The 20,583-nt window shown below is 40.2% G+C and overlaps 1 protein-coding gene across 2 annotated transcripts in view; it reads right to left on the reverse strand.

Annotated features, from left to right (window-relative positions):
* The window catches only part of syde2 (synapse defective 1, Rho GTPase, homolog 2 (C. elegans)), a 55,393-nt gene extending 38,947 nt beyond the window's left edge, over nt 1-16,446 (reverse strand). Inside the window, exons 1-3 of one of the 2 annotated variants that reach the window (XM_032572430.1) lie at nt 14,224-16,446; nt 6,496-6,788; nt 5,436-5,826 (exon numbers count right to left, since the gene is read on the reverse strand). In XM_032572430.1, coding sequence (XP_032428321.1) covers nt 5,436-5,826; nt 6,496-6,788; nt 14,224-16,228 — 2,689 coding nt within the window. In that variant the 5' untranslated portion in view covers nt 16,229-16,446. The remainder of the gene's footprint in view (nt 1-5,435; nt 5,827-6,495; nt 6,789-14,223) is intronic. The other variant, XM_032572431.1, reaches the window with a different exon arrangement.
* Nucleotides 16,447-20,583: the final 4,137 nt, after the last annotated feature.

Genomic DNA, 20,583 nt, shown 5'->3' on the forward strand with positions numbered 1-20,583 from the left:
AAAGCTGCATGCAAAGATTTTTACAAGACACTTAGAAAAGGACAAAAATGAAGAACTCAATACTGGTGTGAAAAGATAAGCTCTGTTTATCAGGAACTTTTCAGGAAATATTTATTTAAATATTTAAAATATCAATAGCACTGTTGCCTTGCAGCAAGAAGGTCCAGGGTTCGATTCCCGGCCCAGGTTCTGTCTGCATGTAGTTTGCATGTTCTCCCTGTGCATGCGTGGGTTCTTTCCAGGTACTCCGGCTTCCTCCCACAGTCCAAAAACATGACTGTTAAATTAACTGGTCAGAATACGTAGATTCTCCTTAGATGTGAGTGTGTGCATGCATGGTTGTTTGTCCTGTCTGTCTCTGTGTTGCCCTTCGATGGAATGGTGACCTGTCCAGGGTGACCCCGCCTCTCGCCCGTTGACAGCTGGAGATAGGCACCAGCACCCCTCCTGACCCCAATGAGATACGGGTGTAAGAAAATGGATGGAAAATATCAATTTAAAGGTAAGTTTGGAGTCTTTGTCACTCAATAACAGTTTTTACATCAAATTGTGTTTTTGTTTTTTTCCTCAGTGCGACCAGGCAGTGCTAACACATGGTGTATGCCCTGATTGGAAAAATATGGTGTTTTTCAGATTGTGACTGACAGTCAGAAGTCAGGGCCAATCACCTGGTTCCGGACAAAAGCTAATTTCTCTATCTTTGAAAGCATTCTGACAATAAAGTGGCATCAGTTAATAACACTTTGTTAAATAGAATACCTCTAAATAATTAGTTTTATGTAGAAATGTTACATTTATTGAATGTGATAGAGCAATGAAACAACTTTATCTAATTTTTAGGATTTGGATGTGTTTTTTTTTTTTTTTGATTAATTGGGCAAAGGATGTCATTGGAACTCTTTATTTGGAGAGAATATGCCCCGTTTTGCCCTGATGATTATTTTTACCTATCAAAAGAGAAATCAAAAATCTTCTAGAGAAAACTATGTGACCTGAACTTCACTTCTGCTGTGCGTTGAGGAATCTGCTCTGGTTTTCAAGGGCTGTTCACACAATGTTGCTGCTAGAGGCTGCTGACTTCCTCCAGACCCAAACGTTGCAACCATCAGACAACATTAGCTTCAGGGATTGAACTGTGAGGTTTGTACTCTCTGTCTATAACGCTATCAACCAAGGCCAAGTCTGGAACTCTGCAGCCAATGAGACCAAAACAAGTCCAGAAATAGCTCTGATCCAGTTTTGAGTGCTGGCCAAGTCAGATTCCCTTAAACAGGCTCCAAAGAGAACAACAGATTGGAAACACACCAGTGAGTTCACCACCCCCAAAGTCCATCAATCATTATCGTCCATACAAATAAAGCATTCAGCTGCACAAAAAGTCACTCAGTAGGCAGCACACAAGGAGTCTGTAGTGTATCCGGCAAGGGAAAAGGAAGCAGCCAACTGGACAGAGTCATCTACATTTATACTACTTCATTAATTCAGCAGACATTGCTATTCATGCTCAATAAGTAAGAGGCCTGTCAATTTTCTGGTCTGCCAGATGAAAGTGGATCCTTCATGAGCTCATTTTCATGTTAAACAAGAAACAGGAAGTTCAAAAGATGGGTTAGAATCACAGGAATTCAATGGGTTTTGCAAAAGTCAAAAGCCTTGATTCCTATATGTCCGTACGGATAGAAATTGTGATGAGCAAACCTTTAATATTTATGCGCGACTGGTCTGCACAGAGGGAAACATTTCCTACAATATCACATTATGAAAGCTTTAAGACATTGCAGCAATAGTTGACCATGTTTAATCAAAAGGCTCATATGCCAAACCATGCCTATGTATCCGCACATGTTAGTAAGAAACTAAAGACTTATAGGGTAAGTTAGTTTAAATAAGTATAGTGGAGCCAAATGATGTGTCTGCTGTCTCCAAGCAAGCATATTCTGTCTGTGGGGGGCTTGTTGTTTGATGTTTTATTTCCCTAAGAGCAGCAGCTGCTGTGTATTCAGAGGGAGGTGAACAGAGAGGACACTGGTCACTCGTTTGCTAGACAACCAGCTCTCTTCTGCCAGGACTGGAGAACAAACTGGGACTCTGTCTGATGTTTGGTCAAAGTGGCCTCATTTGAAAAGACAGGAAAAGGAACAAGACTGTCGGGTAAGACTGGAGCTAAAAAATAAATCCCAGCGGACTGAAGCTGACACAAGCCATAACGCTTCGACACCTCTGACTGTTGAGGAGGAGAAACATGTTTTGGCAGACTTAATTAACCAAACCTCTCTTGGAACTTAGAATATTTAGAAGACCTCAGGATGAAATAAACTGCTCAACCCCTAAAAACCCAGCTATTTAAGGTATTACTAAAAGTAATCAGCAACCATACACTTAAAGGTTTAATTTCTTGAAGAAAATGCTATCGTATTAAATGTTGTGGGTGTAAATGAATGACAAGCAGTTAAAAACGGTTTTTTATCTGAAAATATTAAACCTATTAAGGTGCAACGATTTTCTTTCTTTAACAAATTATAACCTTTTTAGGATTAAATAGCTACATAACAACTCTTGCTTGCTAAAACAGAGGGAGACAAGCAGTTCAAATTATTATTATTATTATTATTATTATTATTATTATATTTTTCCTGATTTCCAGCTCCTGATTCTTTGATCAACAGATGAGAGGCTGACAGCTCATTGCAGGCTGCTGCCCTGAAACCACAACCACCCCAAAACCCCCACCAGTTTAAAGAGGAGGAGTGTCCCTCTGCAGTCAATACAAACTCTGTTAACAGCAACCACAATGCCCACAGTAAACTCTGAAGGTCGAGGCCGTTTATAACTGGAGACGAAGGCACACAGCAAGGCAAAGCGAACCCGCTGTATCCACACCACACTAACAACCTCCATGATGGTTGATGACACAAAGCAGGGGACGCAGCTCCGTTTCTGTTGCAATAAACTGAGGGATGGCGTCACCAAACCCGCTGGAATCGACTGCAAAATCAACAAGCAGCAGGCAGTTCCGGAGCAGGAGGGAAAACGGGGGGAAAAAAAGAAAACAACTACGCGCTGTTCTCATTTTCACAGCAACAAGTAAAACCACACAATCACAGACCTGGCTGCAGGAAAACACAAATATTTACTAGAGGCATAAACTTAGCACAGGTTTCCGAATGGTAGCAAAGTAAAAGACTCATGTCCGGGCTATTCGTCTAGAGCATTTCTCATTTCAAACCTACAGAGATATTTACAAAAAAAGTAATGATCAGAGGAGCAATAAATCTGGAGAAGACGCACAGCTCAGGCTCAAGGAAAGATTCAGAAGCTTTCCTTCTGAATATGTCAGAAGGAAATTTATAACAAGAAAAGATTGACAAGAAAAAAGTTATTGTTGAAAGAAAGCCGTAAGAAAGAGAGTAAACACAAGTGGGAAGAAACTCTGATCAGATTAACCTAAAATTTATCATTTGGTCCACTATACCTCACCTCAAACACACTATTCCTATGGAGAAACAAGGTGGTGGCTGCATCATGCTGAGGGGATGCTTTTCTTTGGATGGAACAGGGGCATTCTCAAACTTAGATGGAGTTAAATAGAAGCTGTTCAGAGATAAAACTTTTTAGAAGTCCCAGACGACTTGAGAAAGGGACTGGGCTTTACCTTCTAGCCACAAAAAACTTTAATTATACAGCCAGAGCTACAAAAAATGGTTTACATCAAAGAATGTCCATGTGTTAGTTTAACTAAGTCCAGTCCTAAATATAACTGGCAACATGCGGAAAACCTTGGGCATTTTTAACAGAAAATAAATGGAGGTAAAATTGTTAATTCTGTCTGTGCAAAGCTGGTAAAAACATTTCCCAAATAACCTGCAACTGTAGTTGATGTAGAAACTGTTCTACAAGGGGATGAATACAAGTACACTTACTTTTCACTTAACTTCACTTACTTCTTCGTAAAACATTTAGAAAATTCTGAAAACAACTACTACTTTATATTGGTTTATATCACATAAGATCAGAATAAAAACTTTCTGGCTGAAATTTTTAATCAGACCACAAAAAGAAACACAGTTCTATAAAAGATGTGCTAAGGTATAGCTTTTATTTAGCTCTGTGCTGAATGATTAGTGTGGCAGACTGTGCAGTATGATTAGAGCCATTCCTGGACCGGTACACCAAGTCTCATTTGGGACTGGATTAATTCTAATCCCGCAAGGAAAGTCTCGCAGGACAGACAGTCTTTTTTTTAACCATGCATGTTATATGAGTGCCAGGAGTTAGCTGGATGCTACACAATCAGGTTAAAGGAGTTTATCAGCTGCTAATTATTGCTGCTGCTAAAGCTAGTCGGCGCAAAACTCTCATAACACAGTAGAATATAGAAAATATATAGTTTCAATATATATATATTCAAAATATATATTCTGTCTGGTCTTGGTTACTGTGGTTTTGGTTCTTTGTGAGGAAAGCTGTCAGTGTGTTCATTTCAAGCCTTCAAACTGTCGCTGGGAGAAACAAGAGCCCAAGAATGAGCCAAACTATTCACACTGCTTTTGTGTTCGTACAACTGTAATGGCTGTTGCGTGCCACAGAGAAGCGTTATAATTAAAGGCTCAGATGAAGATGTGCCAAATAGTTCAAACTACCATGTTGCCACATCACAGAGAACAAAAAGTCGGAAGTCAGGAAAAAAAAAAAAGAAAGAAAAGGACACTAGGAGATGGGAAGCCGTGTGCTGGCTGTCATCATCCTGTCGTTGCTAACGGATGGGCGAGTAAAGAGGAGGGAAAGAAAGTGAAGGAGAAGTGCAAAGATTCATGTCTGGGGTGATTCGGAAACTCTTGGGGTCAAGAATCTGTCTCTGCTTATGAACAAAAAAACTCCAAAGATCACAGATCATTGTGTGGACTCAGTCTTAAGTAAGAGGATATCATTCGTCTGAGGAATGTCAATGTTGAATTCCTTCTGTCTAATGTCTGTCTGAGCTGAACTAATGAGGGACACTGATATGGGAGGATATGATTAAACGGGGCTTGACTCCTGTCTGCTCTGATAAAAAAGAACATAAGAATAGGACAGCTTGTCTCTTTATGTAAAATCCGATGAGCTTTACATTTTAAGCAAAAACAATGAAAAGGCTGTCTTAACTTAAAGAATTAAACTTACATGAAAGTTGTCTTTAAATTTACAGTTAAACATTAAATATTTTAGATTTTTAGCTCTTATTTTGTAGAGCGAAAAAAAAAATCCTTGATTAGGATCCTTGTCAGCGTTGGCTATAATTAGTGCAAACCGCAAGAATCTGCTGAATGATTGATGGAGACAAAAAGTAATTGGCCCCAAGCATCATCTCAATAAAATAAATGAAAAAGCATGAATGACTAAGTCTGCACAAAGAAAGAAGCAATAAAGAGTTTTTTTTGTGGGGGGAAGGGGTTTACCTGTTGGTCTGCTGGAGGAGGGCCCCCCCTCCTCTGGAGGTTTGCACGCGAGCATCTGTCTGTGCAGATGTAGCGCCTCCGTGGAATGTGCAGCATTCCCCGAACTCAAATCTCCAGAACCGCTACCGGGACCTTCCATGACCGCCTCAGGCCCGCTGGAACCCTCCGCGGTCCAGCCGCCCTGAGCCACGTCCGCTCCCCTGCCAGGTCGCCTCTGCGCTTCGCCCTGCGGTGGGACGACCAGCCGAATGCAGGGCCGACGGGACGTCACTGGTTCATCGTCCTCTGGGATTGGATTGTACCAAATCTCCCCCTCATCATCTGCGTCGTTCTCTTCCGATGGGTCCACGCTCCGAGGATGAGGAGACATCTTACACTGACCAACAACCACCTGAAAACAAAGACAAATAGATAGAGTTTCAAACTATTGTTTTAAAGTCTCACCCTGCGTTACACTTAACTTTAACGCTGACTTGTCTGCTGTGTTCCTTAATCTTTGTGATTCTGCTTTTCTTTCTAATTCGGTGTGAATGGGGCTAAATTTACTCTAAATGCAACCCACACTTTTTTTTTTATCATTACTATTTGTAAAAAATGTCTTGACAACCATGTATCATTTTCCTTCCACTTCACATTTGCGTTTCATATCTATCATATAAAATCATGATAAAACTAGAGGTGTTCCAATCGGATACTAATATCGGAAATCGATCTGATATCAGCCAATAGATGAGCATCAGATTTTATCAGCCTGCATCTAAAATTGTTGGATATTAGCATGTTCTCATGCCTGTTGTTGTTGACTGCTGCTCTCTGTCTGAGTATTGCATTGCCTTTCTAACATTCCACACCACAAAATATGTAATAAAAGAATGAATGATGCATACTGACATGGTATTAGGTCAATATCGGTATCGTGTCAGAAGTGAAAAAATAGCATAAGGACACCCCTGGTTGTAACATGGTAAAAAGACCCACCCTGTCACAGCTGTTTCTGCTTTTTCACCAATGCTAAACTAACACAGTCATCTTAATCTCATACATCTGTGGAGGATCTAACCTGAGGGATCTGTGGGCGTACTGGCCGTGGCGGCGCTCCACCTGTGGATCTCACAAATTCTGGCGAGGGGCTGGGAGCAGGAGGAAGCTGACTGCCCTCCTCAGCTCCCAGCATGCCTTGCAGCTCATCCTTGGTGCAGTGACTCTTTGGCTGGGAGCTCTGCTGCAGCCAGTTGCGCTTTTTGGACACCGTAATGGTGGTGGTGAGCTGCGGGCTCCATGATGAAGGCTCGTTGGTCAGTCTGCTGGCCTCTCTGCCATTAGCACATGGAGTTTGGAAATTCTCAATGAAAGCTGAGAAAGTGGAGGACACAAAGGCAGACCGTGAGAGTCACTGCAGCAGGTCAGAAAATAAAATTGAAAAGTTATTTCCTGGACTAAAAGAAGGAACTAACCATCTTCTTGATTAGTATAATTTCAGTAATTACAGATGTGAACTGAATTAGAGAAGTCGATGTTTCATCTCAAACTATTCATGTCACAACAGGCTGAAGAAAACATTTACATCAACAAACCACAAGTGTGGAAATATTTAGTAATGCCAGGTGGTTTAAATATTTCTTTGCTAAATTTTTTTCTCTCTTCTTTCAGGGATTTAAAGATAGATGGACTATCATAATGTCCCTCAATGCCCTCCAGCATTATTTCCAGAAACTACCCTATTCAGGGTTAACTTTGGGAATCTGTGAACTCACACTTCCAAGAGGAAATTGAGGGATTTTGCACGCATACCTTCTGTTGTAGCAGATCCAAAAAAAGTATGCAAGAAACAGCCAACGTTTCAGAAAGAAGTAGGAGGAAGAGACTGGTAAAAAGTGAAGACAGCAGAAACATGTTAAAAAAGTAAACAAACAAAAACACATTCCGGTAATACGGATGTGACCTGCATTAGCACTTAATGTCTCGAGGGACTGTTTTCTCCAGTCCCTCGTAGGAGATTTCCAATCAAACACTAAGAAGATGCAAGAATTTATCACAGATGCAAGCATAGAAAAAAAAAACACACACAACTATGCACAAGAGTGTGACAAGTACAGCACAGTGCAGAAGGAGGCCAGCGTCCTGCTCTAACTTGTAGAGCAGGCTCATATAAAATACTGTTTTGATCCCCTCCAGCTCTCCTTCGAGCCCCTCCAACATGCTCTAATGCCAACTTCTCCAGAAAATTCTTTTTTCACGCATGCCTGAGTAGCCGAGCAAATTAGAAACCTGGGTATATTTTTACTTTCTTTTAGAAAATTTGACATTCTATACAGAAGATCTAGCATAAAATATAGTTGTAATAGTGCCAAAGAGGAGTGAGAAAGAGTGAGTTCTCAGGTATGTCAGAAGTGAGCTTGTGGATAGATAGTAGAATGTCTAAAGAGTAAAAAAGAAAAAAGATGATGAACTGTAAAAATAACCATCTGTATTCATGTGAGTGGGTGTCTGTGCTGCATTTAACACAGCTGATCATAACATGTTGATCAATACACTGGAAAATTTGGTTAAAATGTATTTGGCAGATCAGTTATCTGTTATTTGGCAGTTATAAGTCCAAACAAACAATAACTGTGTGTGGGAGTTCCTCCAGGCTCTATACTCGGGCAAGCAGAATTCAATATCTACATATTTAGTCTAGCTCCAATTATGGAGTTTTACATTTCCTACAATTGGTAAGCCAACAAGGCAGCTTTATGTTTCTGTGTGATCACATAACCACAGTTTGTTACAGTCACCAAGTCCTTGTGTCCATAATACCAATGAGTTGTTAGTCCTACGTGTGATTAAAGACCTAAATTGTAGCATCACCTGTGTCTGAGCTATTTATTTGTTTTCAATGTTCTTTCTAGCATTTCTTTCTTTTATATTCAAATTTTACTATTATTCTCGTACTATATTTAATGTGTGTAATGGGATTTTTTCTTTATTTCCTTGTAAAACACTTTGCCTTCTTTCTGAATGCCGCAGCACAAATAAACTTGCCATGCCTCACCTAGAGTCTACAGGCCTGTCCCAGCAGTATTCCAGAAATCTACAGCTTTATAAAGCAACTATTGTCCCATAAACATACACACTGAAATTTATTACACCGCAACAAAAGAAGGGGTTAATCTTTCCTGAGCTACAGCTAGAACATTTTGTGGGAATGGACTAATCTAAGTTGGGGATTAAACTCTCTTGCGCTCCACCTTGTAAACATTCCAGTTAATTTGATTTCTGAATCAGCTTTGTTTGTACAGTAAAATCCTAATCTTGAACGAGTAACAACAACATTTCTTGTTTTTCATTTGATGTCAGACACAAGCAGAACCTTCTTTTTGCTTCATTTACAGAGGACTTGCATTCAGAATCACATTTGTATTGTGTGTTCGCAAAGTCTCGATTGGAGATTTTTGAGGACCTGCAGTTGAGTAATATTAAAGTTTTTGTAAAAGGAGAAGCCAGGATTTTATTTCTGCTGGTTCGCTGAGTTCCATGCGTGACTGTGTGGGCTTGAACTGCCAGGCTGCACTCATCTGTGATGCTATGATTTTATCTGCTCCAGTCTGGCTGCGTTTCAGGTAGCCTTTCAATTTTTATTGAAAATTCATAAGGTTAGAACGTACTGTAGCAGAAAATGGGGGATTGTACTACGGTGCACCATTAACTTTGTTTTGTAAGGAAAAATAGACTAAAAACTTTCATCTTTTTACCTAAAATGGATCATTTGCAACAATAAACTCAATTTCTTACCAGAAAAACTACAATTTAAAGACGCTTTGGTTTCAGGATGGACAAAGACCCATAAACAACAAACAAAGCTAAAGAGCAACCTTAAATATAGAAATCAGGCCACTTTTAATTTATTTCTACAAAACGAAATATTTTTATTTGAAAAAAAGGACCAATTAGAACCAAAACCTCTCCAAAACTACTGACCCTGATGCCGAGACTACACACGGCACTTTTGTCGACAAGCTGTCTTCTTCAAGGGGTCTTTCATAACTAGAAAAGGAAGCATGTTCCGACACGAACGGCATTCCAGACCACGGCTGGAGATTTAAATCTTTGCTGCCGTCTCCTTTCACCATCACACTCCTTTACAGCAGCAACAGCAGCTTCCAAAACAAACAACAAGCCGGACAAGTTGGACCCAATTTGTAAAATTTTGGCCTCTTTTTAACTGCTGTCAAATGTTAGACAATTTATAGGCCTCATTCACCTCTCAGTCTATTATTTAGCCTGATAAAAACTGACAAAGGATTGCTAAGAATTTAGGGATTTTATCCTAAGAAACATCAAGGTATACTGTGGTTATATGATTGAAGAGTTTATAAGAACACTGAAATAAACTAAGATATTCTAAGAGGCAATATAAGGGCAAAATTAAATAATAAAAAAGAATAATTATGATTAGCAAAGATGAGATGAAAGCTAATTTTGTTAGATGGTTAATAAGTTTTCAAGGAAAATATTGTAAATGTAAAATTTCATCCTCCAAGTTAAGGCAGGAAACAGGTATAATGCCCTCTAAAAGGCATGTAATTATTCAAAATAAAACATCTAAGAAGATTCATGAAGCACAAATAAAATACATAAATTCTCTATCTAGAAGATGGAGGACAGTTTTAGGACAAGGAAGAAAAGGTCACCTTATGACAAACTGTCAAAAAAAATTAATGACCTGCAGCCACAAAACCAATCCAACAAAAATACTTATGGAAAATGTAGTATTAAAACTGTCATATACATTGAAAACTGTCAAGGTCCCTGTCAGCTTCTTTGTAGCCTAAATTCTCTTGTGATCACTGCAAAGAGAACTGACGGACCCCTGACCTGAAGGTACCAGATGGCCAAAGCCAATAATACAGGACTGTGTCTTTGTGATAAGACTAAAAGAAAGAGAGAAAGAAAGAGGTGGTGCACAGATGGGGAGGAGTGTTATGGTTTGCAAAGTTACCAAGGAAAAATCTGCAAGTGCCGAAGAAGATCTGTGCCGTGTGAGCCACAGAGTAAACCCACTTACATTCATCTCTAAACCTTATGAGTGGCTGGATCTTTTGCTCCACAAAGACAAAGCACTTGATCCACTTTCCCATAGGCTTTTAATTTCTTTCCTGATTTTCCTTTTCGTCATAGAGGCTTCTCTTTTATAGGAGCAAACACGCAGCAGCTCATTTTCTCCTCCCTACAGACACAACTTTGTTGTGTATACGGGGTTTGTGAGCTCCCTTTAGAGCGAATCTTTTTGCTGGGTGCCATGCATTCCTGTTGACACTCATTCATATGCTAATGAGGATTGTCAGTGTAGATTTTTCTTTTTACACAAGGACAGAGCTAAGATCGCTCAGGGTTACATCACATGTCAACACTTGCATCCCACTGACACGTACTGCCAGTGCTGTCCTCAATATGTTGGCTGAAGAGCCAATTTTTTTCCTCTGTGTTGCAGTTCTCTCATTGCTTCTTTGTTGGGGTTTATTGTGCTGGTTAAAATTTAAGTTTGAGGACACAGAAATGACTTAATTAGCACAAAAACTGAAATAAGAATAACAGGCCTTTTAAAAGAAGCTCTGAAGTCCCTTAAAAGCTAGTAAAAACTAGTGCTCTCCCAACTCCTTGCAGCAGACACCATTATGACTCAAACATCTTGTAAAACCATCCTAGTATGATCCCTGATGCCTCACGTTTCTCCCAGCTCATATCTGCAACATCAATAAATCTGTCAAGGCTTATGCATACTACAGTATAAGACAAGACAATCTTTGTACCGCCACCCTCAGTTGTGTCATGTGTTTCTGAAAACACTTTCTCAAAACACAACAAATTTATATAAGGGCATGTGTGTATAATATACCCAAATACGTAACTGTACAATGTTGATTAACATGGTCAGCAACAACACTCAAGAAGCCTCACCATTTCATTATCACCAGCCTGATCCGGTCATACAAGGCAGGATTGATCTATGATTTTATGTTGTTTACACTTAATTCTGATCATTGAATGTTGCCATAGAGATGGAGACTCATCCGACCGTGAAGCTTTTTTCAGTAGAAAGTCCAGTTTTAAGCCTCAATTTGCTGTTTTCAATTTACAGAGGTGGCAGCTGGTGGCACCTTTGCTGCTGTAGCTAGTCTGTCTCAAGGTTCAACATATTGTGAGCTTGGAGATGCAGTTCTGCATAGTGTGGTTGTAACGTGGGGTTATTTGAGCTCCTGATGATTTATTAGGTTCTCCATCTTGTCTGCAAACACTCTTTGAACTTCTGAAATCAACAAGCTGTTTTATGGATAATTTTCTTTAAACCTTGTAAATACTGTAGTTGTGTTTTAAAATCTCAACATTAAGCTCACTTAAGCCCTTTTTAATTTAAGAAAGTCGTTTTCATCACATCTAAATTTGTTAAGCTGTTGTCATCTGACTAGCTGATTTGATATGTTCAGTTGTTTGAACTGGTGTACCCAATAAACAGAAGAATCACTGTTTGTAACACCTACACACAGAGCCCAAGTCTAAATCTCCAGAACCAGCAAATAATGATGGATTTAGGAAGTTAAGCAATGCCTTAGACAATTAAGCAAAAACATATTAAATGCCTTGTTTTCAAAAGATTTGGTAAAAGGTTTGGAAATATTTGGTTTTGCTTGATAGAATTGATTGTTTTTAACTTTAATCTTATGCCTTTGTAATAAATCTAAAGAGTCACAAGTTAAGCTAGCTTAGCGCAACTTCTATAAATTTGTTATGAAATTAGCTGGGAGGGGAATTTGGTAAATCAAACAAACTTTATTGACCTCAACTAATGAAACTTATAAATAAGAACATTAAATTTCATTAAATTGATATTTTGAAGCAGATACGACTTGGTAAGAAATCAGCAACGATTTTGGGAAGTTGCTAATATAGAGCAGGTCAAAACATTTAAAGTTCTGCTTACATAATCAAAAAGATGAAATGCTAAAACTTCTGTTTCCGTTGAGGTCTTGTATGTAAATGGTAGCACTTCAAGATATCGATACAAATGTTTTTAGGGGCCGAAATAAAATCTTTTTTTTTTTTTTTTTTTTTGCCATTTTCATTTCCAGATTTTGCCCTAAAAGGTTGGCTACTCTGATATTTACTCCTTAGGTATATTCTACTTCATGTTTCAGTTTTTTATATCTACACTCCCTTTTAACTCTATTTTACATTTTGCAAAGCCAGACAGGTGTATGTCTTTTTAAATTAAGTTAAACTACTGTAAAGGCAGCATACAGTACTGATACTGTTCTTATCTTTAGACTTTTTGATAGAAAGTCTGTACATCTTCAAAATATTCCAGTCATAGACTAGCATAGAAACATCACTGCCAAATTCTTTTGAGACTTAACACGACATTAACCAAATGTATGACTCATGACCTAATGCCAGGTGAAAACAGGACACCTGCATCATGTCCACCTGCCAGCATGCCTTCTCTGACAAACCAAAACAAAATCAATCTTTTGACTTCATATACACACATGAACAAACAAAGCAAAGAGGTGTGTAGGCAGGCTTATGTTCACAAAAGACATTATACATAAAGTTATATATGTTTCAAAACAGTGATAACTGGAAAAGTTAGAGCATAAACAAAATTATATGAAGCCAAACTAGGACATTTGACTTACAGTCAAAAGTGAAACTTAGATTTCACTAAAGTTTGAAATCTAAGAGAATTTTCAAACAACTCAAACAAGAGCTTTAAGTGAGTATTGAATAACTTTAGGCTTTTTGTAAGGTGCGAAGAGCTTCCCAAGATAAGCCAAGCAATGACCTCAATAAATACTTAATCACCCTTCATTTTGTTCAGTCATGGTGAGGAATTAGGTGACACAGCTCAAACTAGTTAAACAACGGGAATGGCATTTCAAAAATTCAACTCAAAGTCTCTTTAAAATGCAAGCTACCATTGGGCTGTCAAGAGCAAATGACTGGGGAGGAAAGCGACATGACAGCACAACCCCCTCTTCTCTCAAACAAATCACACACCACGAGCGCAGCAGAAAAATACTGCAGTGGCTTCTCTCCCGCCTTGGATTCCTCTGGCCACAGCTGTGGAAAAGCTCAGCGGACACGAGGAGAAGAGAGAATGTGGAAGAAAATAAATGAGGAAAAAATGAGAGTAAGAACTGTGTGGTACATGGAAACTAATAAATACCAAGTTCTGTACCGATTCTAACTACAAATTGGTCACGAAAAGCTGTAAAATTGGTGGCAATACGTTAAACAGAGAAATTTTCTGACTAATGATCTCACTTGTGGTTTCCTGATACAGATGTTTCCATGTCTTTCATAAAAACTGCAATAGAAAATTATTTTACCTTTTCCTCAGAAACAAACATTAAAATAAAATATATACATATAAAACACAGACACACACATAAAACCCCACCACCAACACCACTGGGAACAATCTAACAGAAGAGTGAGTTAGTTGTTACTGGATCTATGCTGTGAGTATTTTGACCTACAACCTCATGTGCAATTAATTTAGTGTTAAAATGCTGCTAAATTAGTGTGAAGGACAAAGCCCGCCACCGGTTAGAGAACCCCTACAAAGGAAAGCAAGAGGTCTGAGGTGTCTCGTCCCTTTGCTTTGCATCCGAAAGTGGAGGAGTGAAGGGTGGACCACCACCAGACGGAGTCTACTATGAGTGGAGGAGGATGACAACAATCAGATGGGAGGAAGAAGGGTAGAGGATCCCCCTGGAGACGAGGCCACCCTGTGTAGCCTTCCTACCTGGCTGCTGCTGCTGTCTTGCAGACTTGACTGTAGACGACTTAACCTTGACTGATTTACTCCCTCGAACCGGGACCCCTGGTTTGCAGTCTCCGAGGTTAGCCTGAGTGGAGGACCAATCCTGGCTCTGGCATCCACCAAGAGGTAAAGACGAACCCTCAATGCGCTGCTTCATCTCAGACGACAGCAGACGACCCTTGTGCATCCACTCTTGCATCTTGTTCACAGTAACACCGTAGGCTTTGCTGACCGACTGGACCACCTGTGTCCGGACTTCGGCCTGTTCTTGCTTGCCCTCCTGACCCTGATGACTTGCTGCTTCGCTGTTGCTGTCTGTAGAACCTGTGAGGCTGTTGACCGAACCGCTGCTCTCATTCAGCCGTCCGCTATGTTCCTCCTCAACTCCGACATTTTGCAGCAGTTCGTCACTGCTGATGGTGCTGCAAAGCACCTCCGGTTCAGATAGCTCACCTGCTCTTGAGACTTCAGCCTCTTCATGTTTATTTAACTCCAAAGCTTCTTTATCATGATGGACTAATGCACTTTCCCATTTGGCTGCCTGAGTACAAGATGAAGGTAGGCCTTGATACCTAATAACTCCATCACTGGCAGACCGGACTAATGTGGGTTTTTTGGTCACTGACAAGCTGGATGTGCTTTTACTGATCAGCTTTGCCTTTGACTCCAGGCTTCCAGTAAGGCAGAGCAGGAGTGATTCAGTATCAGAAAGCTGCTGGGAACTGTGGTTCCCTCCAGAGGACCAGGAGTCACTGTCAGTGTTTTTGACAGAGAGCCTGGAGCACAGGCTGTCTCTTGAATGACTACTACAGGAAGAGGTGGCTTGCTGCTCAGCTAAGCCACCACTAATCTGCTGAACATCCAAGCTGATATCATTCATAGCATTGATGAGAAGATAATAGGCCTCTTGCAGCTGTGTTCTGAGCCTGTCTGTTTCCTGGGCGCTATCACCATCATCTCCCTGCCCTTTATCCTGTATCTCTGCAACCTCCACTCTAGCAACAGTTTTTGGTTTAACTGCTTCGTAAAAGGGCAGAATTTCATTGTCATAGTAATCGTCATCTTCACTATCTAAGGGGTACCTCAGTGACGCCTCTGTGGTGCACAGAGTTTGCATTTTGAGATCACAAATCTGTAAGTCAGTGGGGAAAACTGTTGGGCTCTGAGGGCATCCAGCGGTCTCCCCGATGGGCCTGACACAGTCAGGCTCATAACTTTCAATGCTTCTGATTAAAACATTTTCCTCAGAGTTTGGATGCACGCAAGTTTGAGTGTATGCCTCCAGAGCGGGGCGGTCAAAATTCCAGGTGTTGTTTGTGTGAATTGCTACTACAGTCCCTGCCATGTGCCGGGAGTACCCCCGGTTCCTGGTCTCTGCCCCCTCACCATCGGCAACCCAAGCCACGGCAGCTCTAACGACCCCCGTCTGCGCCCGCACCTGCGCTCGGTGTAACGCTTGACCGGAGCTGTCCCCGAACCCGATCGAATCGCCGAAGCCGCACTGCCTCGGCGCAGGAACGAAGCGTTTTATCTGCACATGTGGTCCTTCAAGAGAGATCCCCGCAGATCTGGGCTCCCTGAGCCTCCTGTCCTCCCCTCCTAACGCGTCCCCAGCAAACTGCGCGTCTCTTTGAAGTGGGGCCCCTAGGAGCCATTCATTAACGTGAACCCTACCCCCGCTGCTCGGCTCCCGGGGACGTGAGCCAGCCACCTCCGCTGCGCGACTCTCTGGGACTGTTGTGGCCCCCTCTGTTTGCACCAGCGCTCCTGCTACATAATTCTCGTATGCGCTCATTCTCTCTGCCGTGAAATCCAGCCCTGTGAGCAAAACTACCGGCCGAGGCTCCTCGGGGAAAACTTTTTCTTTACCTTCTCGGCCCCCATTCGCCGCAGCAGCAGATCCGTATCCACCGCTGAGCGTCGCTCCTTTTTTGGACTTCTTCCCCCGTAGTTTTGCTAGTAAAGTCCTCCGCAGAGGATCAGCCATTCCTTTCCTCTGCCCCCCTCCGGCTAATTCCTCCCGGTGTCTCTCAGCAGGCTGGCTCCAGAAGGGAAGGACCGAGCGGGTTCTCCTCGGTCAAAGCTCGCCGAGCGGACGGGCTCCTCTCCATTCTCCGCTGTCACCTCCGTTCTGCTGCCCCACTGAAACACTCCGGACTGCGCTTTGCTCAACTGCACCACCTCTCGCTCTCTCTCTCCTGTGCTATACACACACACACGGCACACACTTCTTTTCTCCGGTCTTCCCTCCTCTCTAGCGCCTCGCCTCTCTCCATGTTTGCAGCTCAGATGTTTGAAATATTTTCTTGGTTCAAAGTTCAAAGATTTCAAGCGCAGATTATTGAAAGAAAATATTTTAGGTCATTTACCTGCGCATGATTAATAGGTTCCAGAATAATCGTTTGCTACATAACTAATTACCAACCCATAATGTCACACCAGACTATTTGTTGTCTGGTGTATTTGTCACATTACAAATTTGCGCAACGGCTAGTTATATTTTTAAAAACATTTAGTACAAACTGCAAAATCTGGTAAATAAGCTGCAAGAGCTTGTCAATTGATGATAGTTTTTTCTTCAAATGTAAGTATTTAAATCAATAAAAAAGTCAGTGTCATCAAAGTGAAAAGTTTTGACACCATTGTTTATGAATAAGATAGTCAAATAGCTTGCTTGTGTTTTCATTATGACAGATCATACTACCATACTGTTATTCTAATGCAAAAAAGTCAGATATTTGACAACACCTGAAAATGCTCAAAACAGCACTATGCATTATTTGCTCAACTGTTTGAAATCTACAGTGAAGTTACATGTTATTGTATTTATTGAGCTAAATGAGTACAAGACACTAAATACATATGCTTCACATTTCTTCTGTATATGCTCTTTGCAGTTCCAATTTGTTCACAGCATCGTGCAAATGCAAAGTACAAACTTACCACAAACATTAGAAACATCCTTTGGGTTACAACTATGCACAACTGTAAACAATATCATCATTGAAAAGTGAAATTCACTGGGAGAAACTGTTGCATCCTGAAGAAATGTCTAAAATTTGCTTGACAGATATTGATAACTATTTTTTTGTAATGACTCAACCATTGAATCAAGGACTAATAGTTTTATGTGGAATGTACTTTCAGTATTCGTAAGTATAATTTATTTTGAATGATATGAGAAAAGCAGATGATAATGTCATAAAACAGCAGAAAATCGTAAGGAATTGATTCATGTCCAAAAGGATTTGCAATATGTTGTAAAGGAGAAACTGCTACTATTATGTGCACAAATGACTAAATGTTATGAGAATTTTAATCCTGATCAGAGAGATGCACCAAAGAAACAGTACAGGATTATAACACTGTATTAGTTGCTTCAGCTTGGTACACTCATTTAGCATCACAAAACATCCAACTCTGTCACACAGAACCCATCTTCTAAGTAACTAGATGGTTAGACAATCTTATGGCGTTCATATTTGTATAAAAGATGAAGGTGACAACCTCAGACATATGAAAACTGTACCCAAGAACAAACCAGACATGTGGAGGTACGCAATTCACTTATATATTTCTTTTTCTCATGATGTCATAGGGAAGAAGTGTGTTTGAGGTTTGGTCGTAAAATACATCCACATGTGGGCTAACATTTAAATCTAATATTTGGAATTGATCTAACAGAAACGTACAAAGCTGTGACATCATCACCCAAGCTTTCTCAAATTGTTTAGACATTTTAATCTCTTTCTTCTAGGAATTTAGAAAAACCATATTATATATTATATATATTATTGTCAACGAACAAAAACAATTATGATTTTATGTGAGACAATGAGAAAAAAATTTGTCTTTTTATGCAGTGTAGCCTATGTAAAAATTTAGTTTCAACTATATCTCACTTTAAAATTATAATATGGAACCAATAACCTAATTTTTACCCACCGCCTATTTTGTGTGATTAGCCAGATTATTTTCTTATGCAATGAGCTTTATTATGAAATAATAAAACTGGATTTGATTACAGTGTGAAAAAATTGTCAGGAGATTTAGAAACAATTAAAAGGAATAAATATGAACATGTGTATTTAAACCTATTTTATAGCACACTGCACCTCTGACTTGAAAGTTTAAGTCTAAAAAGCTTGTGTGCAGCATGTGTGGGGTCTGCAAAGATATTAGTGACCTTTGACCAGCAAAAGCAATGAATTGAGGAAAAAGATCTGTATCTTTGCTTCATTTAAATGGAGGGTAGTTGAGTTGCAAATGTTACTAATGTCTTTTCACCCATTTGCATTACATGGCTCTTTTACAGTAACAATCTGTTTAAAAGATTTCAACCCTCCCAGTCAGTATAATTCTGTCAGCAGAAGAACAGATGGACGTTATTCCACTAAACCTCCGCTTGTGTCGCTCCCTGAAGCCTGAATTAAAATTGGAGTGGGAGCAGTTGAGTCAGGACTTCAAATTACCACCTTCACTTGTAGCTGCTAATGCATTTCAGCAAACCGCAGTGAGAACAATCTCCATCTCAGGGGGAAATATGTGCTTACACTCTGCTGAGAGAAGAGAAAAATGTCTGTCTCAGCAGGAAACAATAAGGAGGATGGTGGTTAACTATCCATTCCACATACCACTCTTACTCTTTTTCCAAATGATAAGGGTTATGTCTGTCACATGGAATTAGCCAAGTCATTGTTTCATCGTCATTATTACCACACAAAGGACATGTTTCATCCCATTCAGCCACAACTGCAGCACAGAAGGACGTACTGCTCTAGTTATGGATCACTGGAGTTTTATCTGAAGTCAATCTTGAGTAATCCTCTCCTTTCTTGACCTTGCATCTCCAACCTAACCTGTGTACAGTGTGTGTCTGTGCTTGTAGCACCACACAGGGCTGTAAGACCATCTAAGGAGGTGGAGAACAAAACGGAGCATGTTTCACTTGAACCTTAAACTGTTTGTTTGCTGTTGCCTCTTGTTGGAATGTGCAAGAAGATGAACTGCTGGGAAGCTGCAGTGGGTGTATGAGTGCACATGCGCAACCTAATCCCTTCCCTGTAAGACACACATATAGTATACTTAAACACCTACACACACTTGGACTGAATCTGATTTCATCATGAGCCTCTCCACATTTTTCAGGGGGAGAAAACACCCTGTGATTAAGGGGCATTTATAATCAAAGCAGTCTATTGACAGGTACCTTCACTCCCACTGCTCCACTCCCAGTCAAACACGATAAGCATCTGTTATTGGCCTGCAGGAGCCATGTCGGCTCTGAATCCTTTCCCTGCCTCCCCGACTTTCTGACTAGACCTTGTCTGGGCAGTTATTCACAGGTCAAAACCTGCAGGCTGTCGTGTGTTGTGTTTTTGTGTCTGAAAGAGGGGAAAGGGAAAGCAGGAGGGACGGCGGGGGTGTCAGGGGTAAGAGGACAGATTCAGAGAAACGCTACACGGTGCAGGAGTAATTGCATTCTGAAGATATCTTTACATCCTTTGTAGAGATACAACTTGCAACAATGTTAAGCACAATGACCAATATAAAATGTGGAAGTAAAGGATGCAAAAACCAAACAGGACAAAGGAGCACTTATTGCTGTTGGCACAGCTCTATCCAGTTTAGAAAGAATATTTATCTTTTCCAAACTTTACTTGTTTAAGACACTCTGAGGCTCACTGAAAGTCCTCCTCAACAGCAGAAAAGTTAGTATGCTTACTCTTCAGGTCGTATGTTTTTCATATTTCCCATTAGCCACAGGATCAAACCCCCTTTTCCAAAATGGCTGCCATTTTTCTGCCTTTTATTGGCATAAAATGTTACTCATTTTCACAATTTTGTCACATCATGTGTTTGCGACTTTAGTCATCAAATTCGTACAACTTTAAAGTAATAATATGTGGCATTCTAAAGGGTGAATGACGGCTTTTTTCATGATTGCCAAATTTTGTTTATGTGTTCAGCAGTTTAGCATTAGCGGCTCTAAGATACTTATTGGTTAGCGGTGCCCACTACTAACAATATCAGCTGCTTATTTTAGTGTAAACATATATTCTGCACTACAACTGTAATGGCCACTTTGAAAAATGGCCGCCAGACAAAACAAGTTGAGGAGAATATATATGACTTTTATGGTTCAAGGTACAGTATGTATAAATACTGTATGTGTGGTTTGACAACAAGCCATTCAAATCCAGGACAACCATGGTGTCCATCTTGTTCACCAACAAAAATAAGTTTAAGATCTGGAAAATATTAATAAATATGATTTTTTATGCATATAATGTATGATTATACCCATAAAATACTTTATTGCACTAAAATATTTAAAATTTT

The sequence above is a fragment of the Xiphophorus hellerii genome, chromosome 9, assembly GCF_003331165.1.
Source record: "Xiphophorus hellerii strain 12219 chromosome 9, Xiphophorus_hellerii-4.1, whole genome shotgun sequence".
NCBI lineage: Eukaryota > Metazoa > Chordata > Actinopteri > Cyprinodontiformes > Poeciliidae > Xiphophorus > Xiphophorus hellerii.